The 21,606-nt window shown below is 48.4% G+C and overlaps 1 protein-coding gene across 1 annotated transcript in view; it reads left to right on the top strand.

The window, feature by feature from the left end:
- Positions 1-9,490: 9,490 nt before the first annotated feature.
- Positions 9,491-21,606, top strand: part of LOC109897433 (kunitz-type U19-barytoxin-Tl1a) — a 29,670-nt gene continuing 17,554 nt past the window's right edge. The window contains exons 1-2 of the mRNA XM_020491924.2: positions 9,491-9,658; positions 19,564-19,770. Coding sequence (XP_020347513.2) covers positions 9,589-9,658; positions 19,564-19,770 — 277 coding nt within the window. The 5' untranslated portion in view covers positions 9,491-9,588. The remainder of the gene's footprint in view (positions 9,659-19,563; positions 19,771-21,606) is intronic.

Here is a 21,606-nt window from a genome sequence, read left to right as displayed (position 1 = left end):
GGGCCGTACCGGTCAGTTTCAGTACCAAGCAGACCAACTGACTCAAACACTAGCCTATTATCATCTGAAATGACGGACCCAAACAGAGTAACTACTGTATCATCAGCTGAACAGGATTCAACATGCTCAAAGATTAAATGATAGGAATTACACCTGCCTTCAGGCACCTCAGCTCACCTACATCTCTCACCATCTGTTTCCATCAGTACTGTGCCATGCGAATAAGGGAGTGAAAGACAATGCCACATAACTGCTATTGATTATTCATAGTTTATCAATATCTCAATTTAAGATAAATACTTTCTGATTATAACCACTCAAACCGAAGTTCATAGTGTTTTTTAGATGAAGGTACAATCTGACATCATGAAACATTGATATATTTCTTGTGATCCTATAGGTTAACAGAGTCAATCAGGTGCATCTTTCCTATTTGTTTTACACATGAATGCATTTGATAACAACAACAATACTAATACAATACTACGGCCGTAGCCGTGTTACACTGCATATGAGCTGCATAAAAGTTCCTCATCAGAGTTGGACCAATTTAATCAAGTCTACAACATCCTAAAAACGTTAAAGTTCAGGTTTATCATCTTTTTATTTTTACCATGCAGTCCGGACAACAGAGTCCCCACAGCAATCAGAAGAGACGAGAGGTTATTCTTACCATGCAGTCCGGACAACAGAGTCCCCACAGCAATCAGAAGAGACGAGAGGTTATTCTTACCATGCAGTCCGGACAACAGAGTCCCCACAGCAATCAGAAGAGACGAGAGGTTATGTGTATGGGTCTGCATCGTTGTGTCTCTACACAGGTGCACTTCAGAAGAACACCACAGGAACAATCGTGGAGCAGACGCTTGAGATGCACCGACTTTTATGGAAGTCCGTCGGCTTCGTTATAGCGCCCCGCCATGACGTCAGAGCCACAGCAACATCGTCGCCGTGCCCCCGTCCCTCGTCCCCTGTGACAGGTCAGAATCAGCAACGACCGCAACTGGTAATCATGCACACTCAACACTTTGCGCAATGTGGAAAACGTCAGCAAAATCTGAAGACACACTAGCCATTACAGGACGTCAGAATCATAGCGCAGATGCATTGAGATTTCTCCAACGTGCAGAGGACACGTCTACGGGTGGAATTATGGAGATGTGGGGCTCTCCAAGTTGTCACGAGAATTCCAGCGCTTCAGAATTCCAGAAACTCCCACAGCATACAGAACAGTGGCATGACATACAGGCTATGCACCTCTCTCAAACTATGATGCACTTCAGTATTGTATTGTAATACTAGTCGTTGAATAGCGTACCATATGCACTCAAATTAAGATTTAATTATGGATAATTCTGTTTAAATATATTAAATTAATTATTGTACAAATATATATATATTTTCTGGGACGATAGTCTCCACTTACGTACGTCCCTGTTTGACTCTGTCTTGGTACCCCGTTTGATGACCAGAATCATGTAGCCTAACACACTAACAGCTGGGCTCTACTGACATGTCTGAAGGGATTCTCCGTCACTATGGCCTGATGACCAGAATCATGTAGCCTAACACACTAACAGCTGGGCTCAAACTATCTGACCCCAACCAGATCGGACACCAACCATATCGGACCCCAACGAGATCGGACCCCAACCAGATCGGCCCCCAACCAGCTCTGACCCCAACCACCTCTGACTCAAACCTTCTCTGACCCCAACCCGAACTGACCCCAACCATATCTGACCCCAACCACTTCTGGCCCCAACCACTTCTGGCCCCAACCATCTCTGACCCCAACCTTCTCTGACCCCAACCACTTCTGACCCCAGCCATATGGGGTCGAAAATCAAATCAAGAGTCGGCTTTCTATTCCGCAACAAAGCCTCCTTCACTCACGCCGCCAAGCTTACCCTAGTAAAACTGACTATCCTACCGATCCTCGACTTCGGCGATGTCATCTACAAAATGGCTTCCAACACTCTACTCAGCAAACTGGATGCAGTCTATCACAGTGCCATCCGTTTTGTCACTAAAGCACCTTATACCACCCACCACTGCGACTTGTATGCTCTAGTCGGCTGGCCCTCGCTACATATTCGTCGCCAGACCCACTGGCTCCAGGTCATCTACAAGTCCATGCTAGGTAAAGCTCCGCCTTATCTCAGCTCACTGGTCACGATGGCAACACCCATCCGTAGCACGCGCTCCAGCAGGTGTATCTCACTGATCATCCCTAAAGCCAACACCTCATTTGGCCGCCTTTCGTTCCAGTACTCTGCTGCCTGTGACTGGAACGAATTGCAAAAATCGCTGAAGTTGGAAACTTTTATCTCCCTCACCAACTTCAAACATCAGCTATCTGAGCAGCTAACCGATCGCTGCAGCTGTACATAGTCTATTGGTAAATAGCCCACCCTTTTCACCTACCTCATCCCCATACTGTTTTTATTTATTTACTTTTCTGCTCTTTTGCACACCAATATCTCTACCTGTACATGACCATCTGATCATTCATCACTCCAGTGTTAATCTGCAAAATTGTAATTATCTGCCTACCTCCTCATGCCTTTTGCACACATTGTATATAGACCCCCCCTTTGTTTTCTACTGTGTTATTGACTTGTTAATTGTTTACTCCATGTGTAACTCTTTGTTGTCTGCTCACACTGCTATGCTTTATCTTGGCCAGGTCGCAGTTGCAAATGAGAACTTGTTCTCAACTAGCCTACCTGGTTAAATAAAGGTGAAATAAAAAAATTAATTAAAAAAAATATCTGCCCCCAATCATCTCTAACCCCAACCTACTCTGGCCCCAACCATATCTGACCCCAACCCTCTCTGGCCCCAACCATCTCTGACCCCAATCAACTCTGACCCCAACCTACTCTGACCCCAACCATATCTGACCCCAACCATATCTGACCCCAACCATCTCTGGCCCCAACCATATCTGACCCCAATCATCTCTGACCCCAACCTACTCTGACCCCAACCATATCTGACCCCAACCACCTCTGGCCCCAACCATCTCTGACCCCAATCATCTCTGACCCCAACCATATCTGACCCCAACCATATCTGACCCCAACCATCTCTGACCCCAATCATCTCTGACCCCAACCATATCTGACCCCAACCATATCTGACCCCAACCACATCTGACCCCAACCATATCTGACCCCAACCTTTTCTGACCCCAACCATATCTGCCCCCAATCATCTCTGACCCCAACCACATCTGACTCCAACCTTCTCTGACCCCAACCCTATCTGACCCCAACCATATCTGCCCCCAACCAGCTCTGACCCCAACCATCTATGACCCCAACCAACTCTGACCCCAATCAAATCTGACCCCAACCAGCTCTTTAAAAAAAATATATAATTTTATTTCACCTTTATTTAACCAGGTAGGCTAGTTGAGAACAAGTTCTCATTTACAACTGCGACCTGGCCAAGATAAAGCAAAGAAGTGCGACACAAACAACAACACAGAGTTACACATGGAATAAACAAACGTACAGTCAATAACACAATAGAAAAAGTCTAGATACAATGTGAGCAAATGAGGTAAGATATGGGAGGTAAGGCAATAAATAGGCCATAGTGGCAAAATAATTACAGTATAGCAATTAAACACTGGAGTGACAGATGTGCAGAAGATGAATGTGCAAGTAGAGATACTGGGGTGCAAAGGAGCAAAATAAATAAAATAAATAACGGTATGGGGATGAGGTAGTTGGATGGGCTATTTACAGATGAGCTGCTCGGAAAGCTGCTCTGACAGCTGGTGCTTAAAGCTAGTGAGGGAGATATGAGTCTCCAACTTCAATGACTTTGCAATTCGTTCCAGTCATTGGCAGCAGAGAACTGGAAGGAAAGGCGACCAAAGAGGAGTTGGCTTTGGGGGTGACCAGCGAAATATACCTGCTGGAGCGCGTGCTACAGGTGGGTGTTGCTATGGTGACCCACTACGGGTGGGTGCTGCTCTTACCCCAACCATCTCTGACCCCAAATGTATCTGACCCCAACCATCTCTGACCCCAACCAACTCTGACCCCAAATGTATCTGACCCCAACCATATCTGCCCCCAATCATATCTGACCCCAACCATCTCTGACCCCAACCAACTCTGACCCCAACCATATCTAACCCCAACCATATCTGACCCCAACCATATCTGCCCCCAATCATCTCTGACCCCAACCCACATTTTACCCCAACCACATCTGACCCCAACCAACTCTGACCCCAACCACCTGTGATCACAAACCATTAATACTATACTCTATTGACATTTGTTTCCAGTTATACGTCTGCCCAATAATAGGGTTAAGGATATGATGTCATTTGTTTCCAGTTGTACGTCTGCCCAACAATAGGGTTAAGGATATGATGTCATTTGTTTCCAGTTGTACGTCTGCCCAACAATAGGGTTAAATTAAGGATATGATGTAATTTGTATGAAGTTCGGGTAACACTTTAATGGAAGTGTACACACACAAGGAATTCTTAATTTAACACATTAATAACCCCTACTAGCACATGAGAATTTAATCATTCTTATGTCAACAACTACAAGTCTAGGTAGTTTGAGAGTGTTGATTCATCAACTCTAGGTCGTTTGAGAGTGTTGATTCATTAAGTCTAGGTAGTTTGAGAGTGTTGATGAATCAACTCTAGGTCGTTTATGAGAGTGTTGATTCATCAACTCTAGGTCGTTTATGAGAGTGTTGATTCATCAACTCTAGGTCGTTTATGAGAGTGTTGATTCATCAACTCCAGGTCGTTTGAGAGTGTTGATGAATCAACTCTAGGTCGTTTATGAGAGTGTTGATTCATCAACTCTAGGTCGTTTATGAGAGTGTTGATTCATCAAGTCTAGGTTGTTTATAAGAGTGTTGATTCATCAACTCTAGGTCGTTTATGAGAGTGTTGATTCATCAACTCTAGGTCGTTTATGAGAGTGTTGATTCATCAACTCTAGGTCGTTTATGAGAGTGTTGATTCATCAACTCTAGGTCGTTTATGAGAGTGTTGATTCATCAACTCTAGGTCGTTTATGAGAGTGTTGATTCATCAACTCTAGGTCGTTTATGAGAGTGTTGATTCATCAACTCTAAGTCGTTTATGAGAGTGTTGATTCATCAACTCTAGGTTGTTTATAAAAGTGTTGATTCATCAACTCTAGGTCGTTTATGAGAGTGTTGATTCATCAACTCTAGGTCGTTTATGAGAGAGTTGCAGGTTCATTGCATAGCGTATGTCCAGTGTCCTGGATAAGAGGAGACTTATTCCAGTTTGGTCCTGAAGGCATTATTATGGTGTCTTCCTGACAGTCTGAAGGCATTATTATGGTGTCTTCCTGACAGTCTGAAGGCATTATTATGGTGTCTTCCTGACAGTCTGAAGGCATTATTATGGTGTCTTCCTGACAGTCTGAAGGCATTATTATGGTGTCTTCCTGACAGTCTGAAGGCATTATTATGGTGTCTTCCTGACAGTCTGAAGGCATTATTATGGTGTCTTCCTGACAGTCTGAAGGCATTATTGTGGTGTCTTCCTGACAGTCTGAAGGCATTATTATGGTGTCTTCCTGACAGTCTGTAGGCATTATTATGGTGTCTTCCTGACAGTCTGTTTGTAGCCTGTTTCCAGATCCTGTTTGTAGCCTGTTCCCTGATCCTGTTTGTAGCCTGTTCCCAGATCTGTTTGTAGCCTGTTCCCAGATCCTGTTTGTAGCCTGTTCCCAGAACTGTTTGTAGCCTGTTCCCAGATCCTGTTTGTAGCCTGTTCCCAGAACTGTAGCCAACTCCTATGGCTGTCACTCCCCTCCTCAAGAAACCAACACTCGACTCATCTGACATCTAAAACTGTAATCCGGTATCCTTCTTTCTTTTCTTTCCAAAACATTTGAGCGTTCTGTCTCTGACTAACTCTCTTGCTATCTCTCTCATAACAATCTTCTGGACCTTAACCAGTCAGGCTTCAAGACGGGTCACTCAACCGAGACTGCTCTCCTCTGTGTCACAGAGGCTCTCCGCACTGCCAAAGCTGAGTCTCTCTGCTCTGTTCTCATCCTCCTAGATCTATCCGCTGCCTTCAACACTGTGAACTGTCAGATCCTCCTGTCCACCCTCTCAGGGCTGGGTCTCAGACTCGATCAGATCCTCCTGTCCACCCTCTCAGGGCTGGGTCTCAGACTCCATCAGATCCTCCTGTCCACCCTCTCAGGGCTGGGTCTCAGACTCCATCAGATCCTCCTGTCCACCCTCTCAGGGCTGGGTCTCAGACTCCATCAGATCCTCCTGTCCACCCTCTCAGGGCTGGGTCTCAGGCCCTGCACACTCTTGGATTGCATCCTCCCTAGCATGACACTCCTACCAGGTGATTTGTGTCTGCACCACGTACTCTCACTACTGGTGTCCCCCACGGCTCGGTTCTAGTCCCTCTCCTCTATTCTCTATAGACCAAGTCACTGGTCATATCCTCACATGGTCTCTCCTATCACTGCTATGCGGATGACACTCAACTACTTTCTCCTTACCCCCTTCTGACACCCAGGTGGCGACACACATCTCTGCGTGCCTGGCAGATATCTCAGCTTGGATGTCGGCCCACCACCTCAACAACACTGAGCTGCTCTTCCTCCCGGGGAAGGCCTGTCCACTCCAAGACCTCTCCATCATGGTTTCGAAACTCCATGGTGTCCCCCTCCCAGAGTGAAAAGAACCTAACCCTGGACAACTTCTTGTCGTTCTCTACAAACATCAAAGCAGTGACCCACTCCTGCAGGTTCATGCTCTACAACATCCGTAGAGTACGACCCTACCTCATACAGGAAGCGGCACAGGTCCTAACCCAGGCACTTGTCATCTCTCGTCTGGACTACTGCAACTCTCTCTCGTCTGGGCTCCCTGCTTGTGCCATCAAACCCCTGCAACTTATCCAGAACTCTGTAGCCCGCCTGGTGTTCAACCTTCCCAAGTTCTCTCATGTCACCCCGCTCTTCCAGACACTCCACGAGCTTCTAGTTTAACCTCGCATCCACTACACAGTGGTGGAAAAATAACCCAAGTAAAAGTCACCCAGTAAAATACGACTTGGGTAAATTCAGAAAGTGTTAGGTTTTAAATATACCAAAGTATCAAAAGTAAATGTAATTGCTAAAATATAAGTAAGTATCAAAAGTTAAAGTATAAATCGTTCCACATCATTTACAAATGAAGCCTTTGTGTTTTGTGAGTCTGCCAGATCCGAGGCAGTATAGATGACCAGTTCTGTTGATGTGTGTGAATTGGACCGTTTTCCGGTCCTGCTAAGAATTCAAAATTTAACGAGTACTTTTATGTGCCAGAGAAAATGTTATCAGTAAAAAGTACATTATTTTCTTTAGGAATGTAGTGATGTAAAAGTAAAAGTTGTCAAAAATATAAATAGTAAAGTACTTAAGTAGTACTTTAAAGTATTTTTACTTAAGTACTTTACAACTTCCTAAGTTCTCCCATATCACCCCGCTCTTCAACACACTCCACTGGCTTCCAGCTCGTATCTTCTACAAGACCATGGTACTTACCTACAGAACAGCAAGAGGAACTGCCCCTCCCTACCTTCAGGCTGTGCTCCAACCCTACACCCCAACCTGAGCACTTTGTTCTGGCACCTCTGGTCTCTTGGCCCTCCCACCCCTACGGGAGGCAGCTCCCACTCAGCCCAGTCCAAGCTCTTCTCTGTCCTGGCACCTCAAGGGTGGAACCAGCTTCCCCCTGATGCTAGGACAGCAGAGTCCATCTTCCCCCTGATGCTAGGACAGTAGAGTCCCTGTCCATCTTCCCCCTGATGCTAGGACAGTAGAGTCCCTGTCCATCTTCCCCCTGATGCTAGGACAGCAGAGTCCCTGGCCATCTTCCCCCTGATGCTAGGACAGCAGAGTCCCTGTCCATCTTCCCCCTGATGCTAGGACAGTAGAGTCCCTGTCCATCTTCCCCCTGATGCTAGGACAGCAGAGTCCCTGTCCATCTTCCCCCTGATGCTAGGACAGCAGAGTCCCTGTCCATCTTCCCCCTGATGCTAGGACAGCAGAGTCCCTGTCCATCTTCCCCCTGATGCTAGGACAGCAGAGTCCCTGTCCATCTTCCCCCTGATGCTAGGCCAGCAGAGTCCCTGTCCATCTTCCCCCTGATGCTAGGACAGTAGAGTCCATCTTGCAAAAACATCTGAAACCCTACCTCTTCAAAGAGTATTTTAAATAATCCCACCCCTCTTTTCCCCTTACTAACTCTGACTTTGCTGATAGCTACTTTGAGGAAAAATTTGAGGACTATGAATGTGATATGTGGCTGTCCCACCTGCTGTCCGTACTGAATATGACTGGTCCACCTAGCTATCTGAAGATGAATGTACTGACTATGACTGGTTCACCTAGCTATCTGAAGATGAATGTACTGACTATGACTGATCCACCTAGCTATCTGAAGATGAATGTACTGACTATGACTGGTTCACCTAGCTCTCTGAAGATGAATGTACTGACTATGACTGGTCCACCTAGCTATCTGGAGATGAATGTACTGACTATGACTGGTCCACCTAGCTATCTGGAGATGAATGTACTGACTATGACTGGTCCACCTAGCTATCTAAAGATGAATGTACTGATTATGACTGGTCCACCTAGCTATCTGAAGATGAATGTACTGTCCACCTAGCTATCTGAAGATGAATGTACTGACTATGACTGGTCCACCTAGCTATCTGAAGATGAATGTACTGACTATGACTGATCCACCTAGCTACCTGGAGAGATGAATGCACTGACTATGACTGATCCACCTAGCTATCTGAAGATGAATGTACTGACTATGACTGGTCCACCTAGCTATCTGAAGATGAATGTACTATGACTGTGATATGTGGTTGTCCCACCTAGCTATCTGAAGATGAATGTACTGACTATGACTGATGCACCTAGCTATCTGAAGATGAATGTACTGACTATGACTGGTCCACCTAGCTATCTGGAGATGAATGTACTGACTATGACTGGTCCACCTAGCTATCTGAAGATGAATGTACTGACTAAGACTCTGATATGTGGTTGTTTCACCTAGCTATCTGGAGATGAATGTACTGACTGACTGGTCCACCTAGCTATCTGAAGATGAATGTACTGACTATGACTGGTCCACCTAGCTATCTGAAGATGAATGTACTGACTATGACTGGTCCACCTAGCTATCTGAAGATGAATGTACTGACTATGACTGGTCCACCTAGCTATCTGAAGATGAATGAACTGACTGTAAGTCTCTCTGGATAAGACTGATAACATATTACTGCGACATAAACAGCACCAACAGATCTGGGACCAGGCTACATATCCTTATTGCACTTCCTGTTGGGGCGCAGCCCTGGTATCAGTGATGAGTACGAAGGTCAGCGGAGATGATGTGTAAACATCCCCCTCCCATCGCAGTTTACAACCGCCACTCATTCTGCTGGAGACTACAACCGTCACTCATTCTGCTGGAGACTACATCCGTCACTCATTCTGCTGGAGACTGGAGAGAACACACACAGACAGCACCATGAAACAACTGGTCATATTTGGGGCTTTAGTTTTTGCTCCATTCTACATGGTTCACAGCGAAGTACCAGGTAAGTTCAATCATTTAGTATGTCTGTGTGCATATACCTCAGTCACCGTCGTGTCAGTATCAGGTAGGTTCTGTTCTGTTTGTACATCTAAAATAGAGTTTGATTGTAAGACTTTAATAAATCAGTTGTCTGCTAAAGGGGTCTTAAAACTGTTCTCTTACCGCTTCATTGTAGAATCAGACGTTAGTTGGGAGTTTTACTCCTCTTCCATTTGAAAGAAGGGAGGCTTGTCTTTGCCTCACATCCAGTTTGGGCGGGAGAGAAATTTGATTCAATATAAAAAACATTAAATATTTTACACATTATTTATGAATTTAATCAATGAATTAAGTTACTCATGTGCTATTTTCAATATGTTACCCATTGTAATATTCTGCAGTTAGGGGAACACTGTATGGAACTGAGAGTACAAAGGTTCTCATTCAAATCGTTTATGATCCCTGAGAGTATCACTCTGACAACATGGCGGTTTCACTGACAGGCGAAGGTTTCACTGACAGTTGAAGGTTTCACTTTAGATCAAGACCTAATAAGACAGACCTTTTGGGCCCTCACCAGTTGGACTCTCACCAGTTGGACTCTCACCAGTTGGGCCCTCACCAGTTGGGCCCTCACCAGTTGGTCTCTCACCAGTTGGACTCTCACCAGTTGGGCCCTCACCAGTTGGGCCCTCACCAGTTGGACTCTCACCAGTTGGGCCCTCACCAGTTGGGCCCTCACCAGTTGGGCCCTCACCAGTTGGTCTCTCACCAGTTGGACTCTCACCAGTTGTACTCTCACCAGTTGGGCCCTCACCAGTTGGACTCTCACCAGTTGTACTCTCACCAGTTGGGCCCTCACCAGTTGGGCCCTCACCAGTTGGTCTCTCACCAGTTGGGCCCTCACCAGTTGGTCTCTCCCCAGCTGGGCCCTCACCAGTTGGTCCCTCACCAGTTGGGCTCTCACCAGTTGGGCCCTCACCAGTTGGTCTCTCACCAGTTGGACCCTCACCAGTTGGTCCCTCACCAGTTGGACTCTCACCAGTTGGGCCCTCACCAGTTGGGCCCTCACCAGTTGGTCTCTCACCAGTTGGACTCTCACCAGTTGGGCCCTCACCAGTTGGGCCCTCACCAGTTGGACTCTCACCAGTTGGACTCTCACCAGTTGGGCCCTCACCAGTTGGGCCCTCACCAGTTGGTCTCTCACCAGTTGGACTCTCACCAGTTGGACTCTCACCAGTTGGGCCCTCACCAGTTGGGCCCTCACCAGTTGGTCTCTCACCAGTTGGGCCCTCACCAGTTGGTCTCTCCCAAGCTGGGCCCTCACCAGTTGGTCCCTCACCAGTTGGGCTCTCACCAGTTGGGCCCTCACCAGTTGGGCTCTCACCAGTTGGGCCCTCACCAGTTGGTCTCTCACCAGTTGGTCCCTCACCAGTTGGTCCCTCACCAGTTGGACTCTCACCAGTTGGGCCCTCACCAGTTGGGCCCTCACCAGTTGGTCTCTCACCAGTTGGACTCTCACCAGTTGGGCCCTCACCAGTTGGGCCCTCACCAGTTGGACTCTCACCAGTTGGACTCTCACCAGTTGGGCCCTCACCAGTTGGGCCCTCACCAGTTGGTCTCTCACCAGTTGGACTCTCACCAGTTGGACTCTCACCAGTTGGGCCCTCACCAGTTGGGCCCTCACCAGTTGGTCTCTCACCAGTTGGGCCCTCACCAGTTGGTCTCTCCCCAGCTGGGCCCTCACCAGTTGGTCCCTCACCAGTTGGGCTCTCACCAGTTGGGCCCTCACCAGTTGGTCTCTCACCAGTTGGTCCCTCACCAGTTGGTCCCTCACCAGTTGGGCTCTCACCAGTTGGGCCCTCACCAGTTGGTCTCTCACCAGTTGGTCTCTCACCAGTTGGACTCTCACCAGTTGGGCCCTCACCAGTTGGTCTCTCACCAGTTGGGCCCTCACCAGTTGGTCTCTCACCAGTTGGTCTCTCACCAATTGGTCTCTCCCCAGCTGGGCCCTCACCAGTTGGTCCCTCACCAGTTGGTCTCTCACCAGTTGGTCTCTCACCAGTTGGTCCCTCACCAGTTGGTCCCTCACCAGTTGGGCTCTCACCAGTTGGGCCCTCACCAGTTGGTCTCTCACCAGTTGGGCCCTCACCAGTTGGTCTCGCACCAGTTGGTCTCTCACCAATTGGTCTCTCACCAGTTGGGCCCTCACCAGTTGGGCCCTCACCAGTTGGGCCCTCACCAGTTGGTCTCTCACCAGCTGTGCCCTCACCAGTTGGTCTCTCACCAGTTGGGCCCTCACCAGTTGGTCTCTCACCAGCTGTGCCCTCACCAGTTGGTCTCTCACCAGTTGGGCTCTCACCAGTTGGTCTCTCACCAGTTGGGCCCTCACCAGTTGGTCTCTCATCAGTTGGTCTCTCACCAGCTGTGCCCTCACCAGTTGGTCTCTCACCAGTTGGGCTCTCACCAGTTGGGCCCTCACCAGTTGGGCCCTCACCAGTTGGTCTCTCACCAGCTGTGCCCTCACCAGTTGGTCTCTCACCAGTTGGGCCCTCACCAGTTGGTCTCTCACCAGCTGTGCCCTCACCAGTTGGTCTCTCACCAGTTGGGCTCTCACCAGTTGGTCTCTCACCAGTTGGGCCCTCACCAGTTGGGCCCTCACCAGTTGGTCTCTCACCAGTTGGGCTCTCACCAGTTGGTCTCTCACCAGTTGGGCCCTCACCAGCTGGGCCCTCACCAGTTTGCATCCCTGAATAATACAGACAGAGTAGCTTGTCTTAGACATACAGTATAGCCACAATGTTTTGTTGTGTATAAGACAAGCTATACGACATTAGTCCAGATATGTTTTTAGGAGAAGCTTATCCAGCCGTAGCAGTAGCATGGGGAGCAGGAACTGCAACACCACTGCAGTGCTGCTCTGGTCCTAAACCTAGTGTTATGGTGTCTGTAACCTAGTGCCACGGTGTACATCTGAGAGTCTGCGATGAAAGGTGGTGGCTCTGATGAAAGGAGGTGGTTTGTTTTGGAAGTCGTTGTCCTGCAGTTAAGGAGTGAGTGTTTACAGAAAATGTTAATTCCTGTATTTGAGATGTTTTATGACCCTATAAGGCTTCTGTTGTGGTGCCTGGCAGATCCAAACACTGCACATTTTGTATGGAAGACATGCAACAATTACATCAGTACAGGAAATCACTGTCAAACAGATACTATAAGAACAATCATTGTAATAATAGCGATATATTGAGCAATAGTATATTCCAAGAATGGCCTCAAAAACCTCAATCTAGCCCAGCCTGGGAACCCAGCGAATTGTTACAGACCTCAAAGGACAACTCCGCCATTTTGAATATTTGGGTTATTATTATGACGTATTTAGTGATGTCACGTTGTTCTATTTACAGTTCTGTTGACCGGTTGGAAAACGCTTCTCTGTGACGTTTTCAAGTAGTCTCCCAGAGATGACTAATGCAAGTAGGAGCCCAGAGATGACGAATGCAAGTAGGATCCCAGAGATGACTAATGCAAGTAGGATCCCAGAGATTACTAATTCAAGTAGAATCCCAGAGATGACTAATTAAAGTAGGATCCCAGAGATGACTAATGCAAGTAGGATCCCAGAGATGACTAATGCAAGTAGGATCCCAGAAATGACTAATGCCAGTAGGATTCCAGAGATGACTAATGCAAGTAGGATCCAGAGACGACTTATAGCTAGTGGATGACGAGGGGAGGGTTGGACTGTGGCTAGTGGATGAGGAGGGGAGGGTTGTGGCTAGTGGATGAGGAGGGAGGATTGGACTGTGACTAGTGGATGAGGAGGGGAGGGTTGGACTGTGGCTAGTGGATGAAGAGGGGAGGGTTGACTGTGGCTAGTGGATGAGGAGGGGAGGGCTGGACTGTGGCTAGTGGATGAGGAGGGGAGGGTTGGACTTTGATTAGTGGATGAGGAGGGGAGGGTTGTGGCTAGTGGATGAGGAGGGGAGGGTTGGACTGTGACTAGTGGATGAGGAGGGGAGGGTTGTGGCTAGTGGATGAGGAGAGGAGGGTTGTGGGTAGTGGATGAGGAGGGGAGGGTTGGACAGTGACTAGTAAATAAGGAGTGGAGGGTTGTGCCTAGTGGATGAGGAGCGGAGGGTTGGACTGTGGCTAGTGGATGAGGAGGGGAGGGTTGACTGTGGCTAGTGGATGAGGAGGGGAGGTTGTGGCTAGTGGATGATGAGGGGAGGGTTGGACTGTGACTAGTAAATGAGGAGGGGAGGGTTGTGGCTAGTGCATGAGGAGGGGAGGGTTGGACTGTGGCTAGTGGATGAGGAGGGGAGGGTTGGACTGTGGCTAGTGGATGAGGAGGGGAGGGTTGGACTGTGACTGGTAAATGAGGAGGGGAGGGTTGTGGCTAGTGGATGAGGAGGTGAGGGTTGGACAGTGACTAGTGGATGAGGAGGGGAGGGTTGACTGTGGCTAGTGGATGAGGAGGAGACGGTTGTGGCTAGTGGATGAGGATGGGAGGGTTGGACTGTGGCTAGTGGATGAGGAGGGGAGGGCTGGACTGTTGCTAGTGGATGAGGAGGGGAGGGTTGGATTGTGGCTAGTGGATGAGGATGGGAGGGTTGGAATTTGGCTAGTGGATAAGGAGGGGAGGGTTGGATTGTGGCTAGTGGATGAGGAGGGGAGGGTTGGACTGTGGCTAGTGGATGAAGAAGGGAGGGTTGGACTGTGGCTAGTGGATGAGGAGGGGAGGGTTGGACTGTGGCTAGTGGATGAGGAGGGGAGGTGAGGGTTGTGGCTAGTGAATGAGGAGGGGAGGGTTGGACTGTCATTAGTGGATAAGGAGGGGAGGGTTGGACTGTGGCTAGTGGATGAGGAGGTGCGATTGGACTGTGATTAGTGTATGAGGAGGGGAGGGTTGGACTGTGACTAGTGGATGAGGAGGGGGGTTGGACTGATTCATGGATGAGGAGGGGAGGGTTGGACTGTGGCTAATGGATAAGGAGGGGAGGGTTGGACTTTGATTAGTGGATGAGGATGGGAGGGTTGGACTTTGGCTAGTGGATGAGGAGGGGACGGCTGGACTGTGGCTAGTGGACGGGGAGGGGAGGGTTGGACTGTGATTAGTGGATGAGGAGGGGAAGGTTGGACTGTGGCTAGTGGATGAGGAGGGGAGGGTTGGACTGTGGCTAGTGTATGAGGAGAGGATGGTTGGATTGTGGCTAGTGGATGAGGAGGGGAGGGTTGGACTGTGGCTAGTGGATGAGGAGGGGAGGGTTGTGGCTTGTGGATGAGGAGGGGAGAGTTGGACTGTGGCTAGTGGATGAAGAGGGGACGGCTGGACTGTGGCTAGTGGACGAGGAGGGGAGGGTTGGACTGTGATTAGTGGATGAGGAGGGGAGAATTGGACTGTGGCTAGTGGATGAGGAGAGGATGGTTGGATTGTGGCTAGTGGATGAGGAGGGGAGGGTTGGACTGTGGCTAGTGGATGAGGAGGGGAGGGTTGTGGCTAGTGGATGAGGAGGGGAGAGTTGGACTGTGGCTAGTGGATGAGGAGGGAAGGGTTGGACTGTGGCTAGTGGATGAGGAGGGGAGGGTTGGACTGTTGCTAGTGGATGAGGAGGGGAGGGTTGTGGCTAGTGGATGAGGAGGGGAGGGTACGTCTGTGGTTTGTGGATAAGGAGGGGAGGGTTGGACTGTGGCTAGCGGATGAGGATGGGAGGGTTGGACTGTGGCTAGTGGATGAGGAGGGGACGGCTGAACTGTGGCTAGTGGACGAGGAGGGAAGGTTGGACTGTGGCTAGTGGATGAGGAGGGAAGGGTTGGACTGTGGCTTTTTTTTAAACAGGGTTAAATATGATGTTGTAGTAAAGCTGCAGTCCACAGGGGGGCACTGTGTCACTGTCAGAATTTTCAGTATGTGCTTCAGTCTGAAAACTTGGCATCATTCTGCCCTGCTGGCTTCAGGACCAGCCAGTCAAACACAGCCACCCTCAAGAAGGTGGAGGTTTGGCACATACTTACTAAGTAATCCCACATTTGGGATTATACTAAATAATCCCACATTTGTAACATTTCTGAACACTCATATCGAAAAAAATGTTGTCACCAATAACAACTCTGCCTCGCCCCTAATGTAATAGGAAGCTCTCCTTGCATATCTGAGGGGGGAAATCATATCCTTTAGTTCAGGTGCTGGTCAAATGTATAAGGCTCAAATAGATTCATTGGAGAAAGAAATGATAGATCTGTAAAATGAACATAGTATAACGTTTGACAACTCAACTCTATAAAAATGAGACTCAAAGTGATTGGAATATAACACCCTGAAGACCCATAAAGCGGAAAACGCTCTTAGGAGAACAAAAACAAAACTACTACGAACATGGACATCAAGCAAGGAAGTTGCTAGCTTGGCAGATAAGGAGAGAGGAAGCTAGTAGAGTTATTGGCTCTACTAGCTGCCCAACGACACAGTTGTTCACAGTCCTGAGGAAATGTATCTAGTCTTTAGGGACTTTAATGAGACAGTGTACAAGTCTGAAGGGGATGCCCCTGCCACAATGCAATAGTTTTTAAACAAACGCAATCTACAAATGTTAACTGATGAGGATAGAGAGCACTTGGAAAAAGAGATTACATCTGAGGAAATTAGGGATTCCGTTGTCAACACTGCTGGGGAAAATCACCAGGGTTAGACGGATTCCCTATTGAATTCTAACGATCCAAAACTAATTCAGCCTCTTTGCAGTATGTTTAATTATGCCATAGAGGCAGAAAAGCTCCCAGACACACTTGAACAGGCACTGATCATAGTTTTGTTCCAACCTGGGAAAGATCCTCTGCTTTATGGGTCGTATAGACTACTATCTTTATTGAACACTTCATATAAGATTCTTGGAAAACTCATTGCTCTTAGACTGGATAAGGTTCTTCCAGACTTGGCTGATATGGACCAAACAGGCTTTTGTAAGAAACCGCTCATCTCCTGATAATATCAGAAGATTATTTAATATTATGCATTATGTGGAGAATGACCAAGAACCTGCAGTGGAGGCTTCATTAGATGCGGAAAAAGCTTTTGACCGCATAGAATGTTTGAAGTTTTCCAGAGGATGAATATTGGACCTAAGTATGTTGGTCTGATTAGATTGCTGTACAGATTGCTGTACATTTCCTCACAGTTTTCCCTATCACGTGGCACAAGGCAGGGTTGTCCCGCTAGTCCTCTCCTTTCTTCTTTGGCTATAGAGCCACTGGCAGCTTTTAGATCTCATCTCATCCAATCATAGTGTTCGTATAGGTGGGCATGAACATCTTGTCTCGCTATATGCCGATGACATTTTGCTTTACCTCACTAAACCAGAAATGTCACTCCGGGCATTAGTTCACATCCTGAAAGAACATGGGACCTTTTCAGAATATAAAATACACCTATTGAAGAGTACAATTATGCCTTTTAACAGGGCAGCTATGCAGAACCCAATCTTAGACCAGCCGTTTTCTTGGAGACCTTAGAAAATGACATATCTTGGATTGCAAATTCCTTATGAAATTATTAAAACATATCAACTGAACTATACTCTACTTCTCAAAAAGGTTGGGGTAGAATTGGATAGATGGCAGGAGTATTGCTGAGTGATGACATTGGCTGCGTTTCAAACTCATGAAAGACACACCCTCATCCACTTACCCTCGCCTTATGCCCTTGGGGAATCCCCACGGCCATCTTTGTCGTCGGTCCAAATGGTTAGCCAAGCAAGGGAAGTTGGTAACGTAAACCCCTCAGCCCTCCTTTTTTGATCGAGTTTGCGAGTGTACAATTATGTTCACTCCGGGGCCTGAAGCGCCCCATAATTCAATTCGCAATTATTGTACATCCGCTCAGAAAAGTCAGCCAAAACTTAAAACCAACTACTAATGCGCACGACGGCTCAAACACGTATCATAAAAGTCCTTATGTTTTTGTTTGGTTAGCTTTGAAAACGTTAACTTGCGCACATAACTTTCCCTGACATCACACTTATACATTGTAATTTTGGACATACCTGATGTAGGAGGATGGCTAACACGTCTGCGTTATCTTCTAGCCAAGATATGAAATGCATCATAATTGACTGTAAAGCATTTAAAGGCAACCACAACAGTTCCATGACGACTCACAACACAACCGTGGGATGAACGAGTGACACATTTCCGACCAAGAACGGTCCATTTAAAATGTATTAATTCTTCCCTCGCCCCTCGTCCCTCGTCCCCTCGTCCCTCGTCCCTCGTCCCTCGTCCCTCGACCCTCGGCCCTCGTACCTCGACCCTCGCCCTGCAAGCGTCAACTCGTCAGACGTCATGATACATCATCAGAAGTGTCCACTTCATTTGAGGGGAGAGGGTGTGTGTTTTAACGATTTGTAATGCAACCATTGGTATCTAACTGGTGCTGTAGGGGTGGGGTGAGGGAACAGCCAATCCCGTCCCAGATGCCACTGGTCCCGGCCTAATGACGCCACTGGTTCCAGGCCTAATGATGCCACAGGTTCCAGGCCTAATGATGCCACAGGTTCCGGGCCTAAGGATTCCACAGGTTCCAGGCCTAAGGATGACACTGATTCCAGGCCTAATGATGCCACTGGTCCCAGGCCTAAGGATGCCACTGGTCCCAGGCCTAATGATGCCACTGGTCCCAGGCCTAATGATGCCACTGGTCCCAGGCCTAATGACACCACTGGTCCCGGGCCTAATGACGTCACTGGCCTGGGCCTAATGACACCACTGATCCTGGGCCTAATGACGCCACTGGTCCCGGGCCTAATGACGCCACTGGTCCTGGGCCTAATGATGCCACTGATTCCAGGCCTAATGACACCACTGGTCCCGGGCCTAATGACGTCACTGGCCTGGGCCTAATGACACCACTGATCCTGGGCCTAATGACGCCACTGGTTCCGGGCCTAATGATGCCACTGGTTCCAGGCCTAAGGATGACACTGATTCCAGGCCTAATGACGCCACTGGTCCCAGGCCTAATGATGCCACTGGTCCCAGGCCTAATGACGCCACTGGTCTCTGGCCTAATGACACCACTGGTCTCGGGCCTAATGATGCCACTGGTTCCAGGCCTAATGACGCCACTGGTCCCCGGCCTAATGATGCCACTGGTTCCGGGCCTAATGATGCCACTGGTTCCGGGCCTAATGATGCCACCAGTTCCGGGCCTAATGATGCCACTGGTTCCAGGACTAATGATGCCACTGGTTCCGGGCCTAATGATGCCACTGGTTCCGGGCCTAATGATGCCCCTGGTTCCGGGCCTAATGATGCCACTAGTTCCGGGCCTAATGATGCCACTGGTTCCCGGGCCTAATGATGCCACTGGTCCCGGGCCTAATGATGCCACTCGCCAACAGCATTCTCGTCTTCTAACCCCCATCCCCTCCCTCCCTCCCTCTCCTCTCCTCTCCTCTCCTCTCCTCTCCTCTCCTCTCCTCTCCTCTCCTCTCCTCTCCTCTCCTCTCCTCTCCTCTCCTCTCCTCTCCTCTCCTCTCCTCTCCTCTCCACTCCCTCCCTCCCTCCCTCCTCTCCTCTCCTCTCCTCTCCTCTCCTCTCCTCTCCTCTCCTCTCCTCTCCTCTCCTCTCCTCTCCTCTCCTCTCCCCTCCCTCCCTCCCTCCCTCCTCTCCTCTCCTCTCCTCTCCTCTCCTCTCCTCTCCTCTCCTCTCCTCTCCTCTCCTCTCCTCTCCTCTCCTCTCCTCTCCCTCCCTCCCTCCCTCCCTCCCTCCCTCCCTCCCTCCCTCCTCTCCTCTCCTCTCCTCTCCTCTCCTCTCCTCTCACTCCCTCCCTGCCTGCCTCCCTCCCTCCCTCCCTCCTCTCCTCTCCTCTCCTCTCCTCTCCCCTCCCTCCTCTCCCTCCCTCCCTCCCTCCCTCCTCTCCTTTCCTCTCCACAGAACACTGTTTACTACCACAGGATGTGGGTACAGCTCCAGCCTCAACAGCAGAGGACTTCCAGATCATGCTGTATTATGACGCAGCTAAAGACCTGTGCTACCCCTTCAAGTACCTGGGGGAGGGTGGCAACGCGAACCGCTTCACCCTGGAGAGGCTCTGTATGAGGAACTGTTCTGCCAAGGCAGAAGAGATCTATCCCGTGGATGGTGAGATAGCACACATTTAATCATTAATATAGGTAGTATACCAGAACCAGTCCAGACCCTGTCCTCTAATATAGGTAGTATACCAGAACCAGACCCTGTCCTCTAATATAGGTAATATACCAGAACCAGTCCAGACCCTGTCCTCTAATATAGGTAGAATACCAGAACCAGTCCAGTCCCTGTCCTCTAATATAGGTAATATACCAGAACCAGTCCCTGTCCTCTAATATAGGTAGTATACCAGAACCAGTCCAGACCCTGTCCTCTAATATAGGTAGTATACCAGAACCAGTCCAGACCCTGTCCTCTAATATAGGTAGTATACCAGAACCAGTCCAGACCCTGTCCTCTAATATAGGTAGTATACCAGAACCAGTCCAGACCCTGTCCTCTAATATAGGTAATATACCAGAACCAGTCCAGACCCTGTCCTCTAATATAGGTAGTATACCAGAACCAGTCCAGACCATGTCCTCTAATATAGGTAGTATACCAGAACCAGTCCCTGTCCTCTAATATAGGTAGTATACCAGAACCAGTCCAGACCCTGTCCTCTAATATAGGTAGTATACCAGAACCAGTCCCTGTCCTCTAATATAGGTAGTATACCAGAACCAGAACCAGACCCTGTCCTCTAATATAGGTAGTATACCAGAACCAGACCCTGTCCTCTAATATAGGTAGTATACCAGAACCAGACCCTGTCCTCTAATATAGGTAGTATACCAGAACCAGTCCCTGTCCTCTAATATAGGTAGTATACCAGAACCAGTCCAGTCCCTGTCCTCTAATATAGATAGTATACCAGAACCAGTCCCTGTCCTCTAATATAGGTAGTATACCAGAACCAGTCCAGACCCTGTCCTCTAATATAGGTAGTATACCAGAACCAGTCCAGTCCCTGTCCTCTAATATAGGTAGTATACCAGAACCAGTCCAGACCCTGTCCTCTAATATAGGTAGTATACCAGAACCAGTCCAGTCCATGTCCTCTAATATAGGTAATATACCAGAACCAGTCCAGACCCTGTCCTCTAATATAGGTAGTATACCAGAACCAGACCCTGTCCTCTAATATAGGTAGTATACCAGAACCAGTCCAGACCCTGTCCTCTAATATAGGTAGTATACCAGAACCAGTCCCTGTCCTCTAATATAGGTAGTATACCAGAACCAGTCCAGTCCCTGTCCTCTAATATAGATAGTATACCAGAACCAGTCCAGACCCTGTCCTCTAATATAGGTAGTATACCAGAACCAGTCCCTGTCCTCTAATATAGGTAGTATACCAGAACCAGTCCAGTCCCTGTCCTCTAATATAGGTAGTATACCAGAACCAGTCCCTGTCCTCTAATATAGGTAGTATACCAGAACCAGTCCCTGTCCTCTAATATAGATAGTATACCAGAACCAGTCCCTGTCCTCTAATATAGGTAGTATACCAGAACCAGACCCTGTCCTCTAATATAGGTAGTATACCAGAACCAGACCCTGTCCTCTAATATAGGTAGTATACCAGAACCAGTCCCTGTCCTCTAATATAGGTAGTATACCAGAACCAGTCCCTGTCCTCTAATATAGATAGTATACCAGAACCAGTCCAGACCCTGTCCTCTAATATAGGTAGTATACCAGAACCAGTCCAGACCCTGTCCTCTAATATAGGTAGTATACCAGAACCAGTCCAGACCCTGTCCTCTAATATAGGTAGTATACCAGAACCAGACCCTGTCCTCTAATATAGGTAGTATACCAGAACCAGTCCAGACCCTGTCCTCTAATATAGGTAGTATACCAGAACCAGTCCAGACCCTGTCCTCTAATATAGATAGTATA

The sequence above is a fragment of the Oncorhynchus kisutch genome, linkage group LG10 (assembly GCF_002021735.2).
Source record: "Oncorhynchus kisutch isolate 150728-3 linkage group LG10, Okis_V2, whole genome shotgun sequence".
NCBI lineage: Eukaryota > Metazoa > Chordata > Actinopteri > Salmoniformes > Salmonidae > Oncorhynchus > Oncorhynchus kisutch.
Note: the sequence above shows the minus strand (reverse complement) of the source record. Positions and strands in the feature narration are given on the sequence as shown.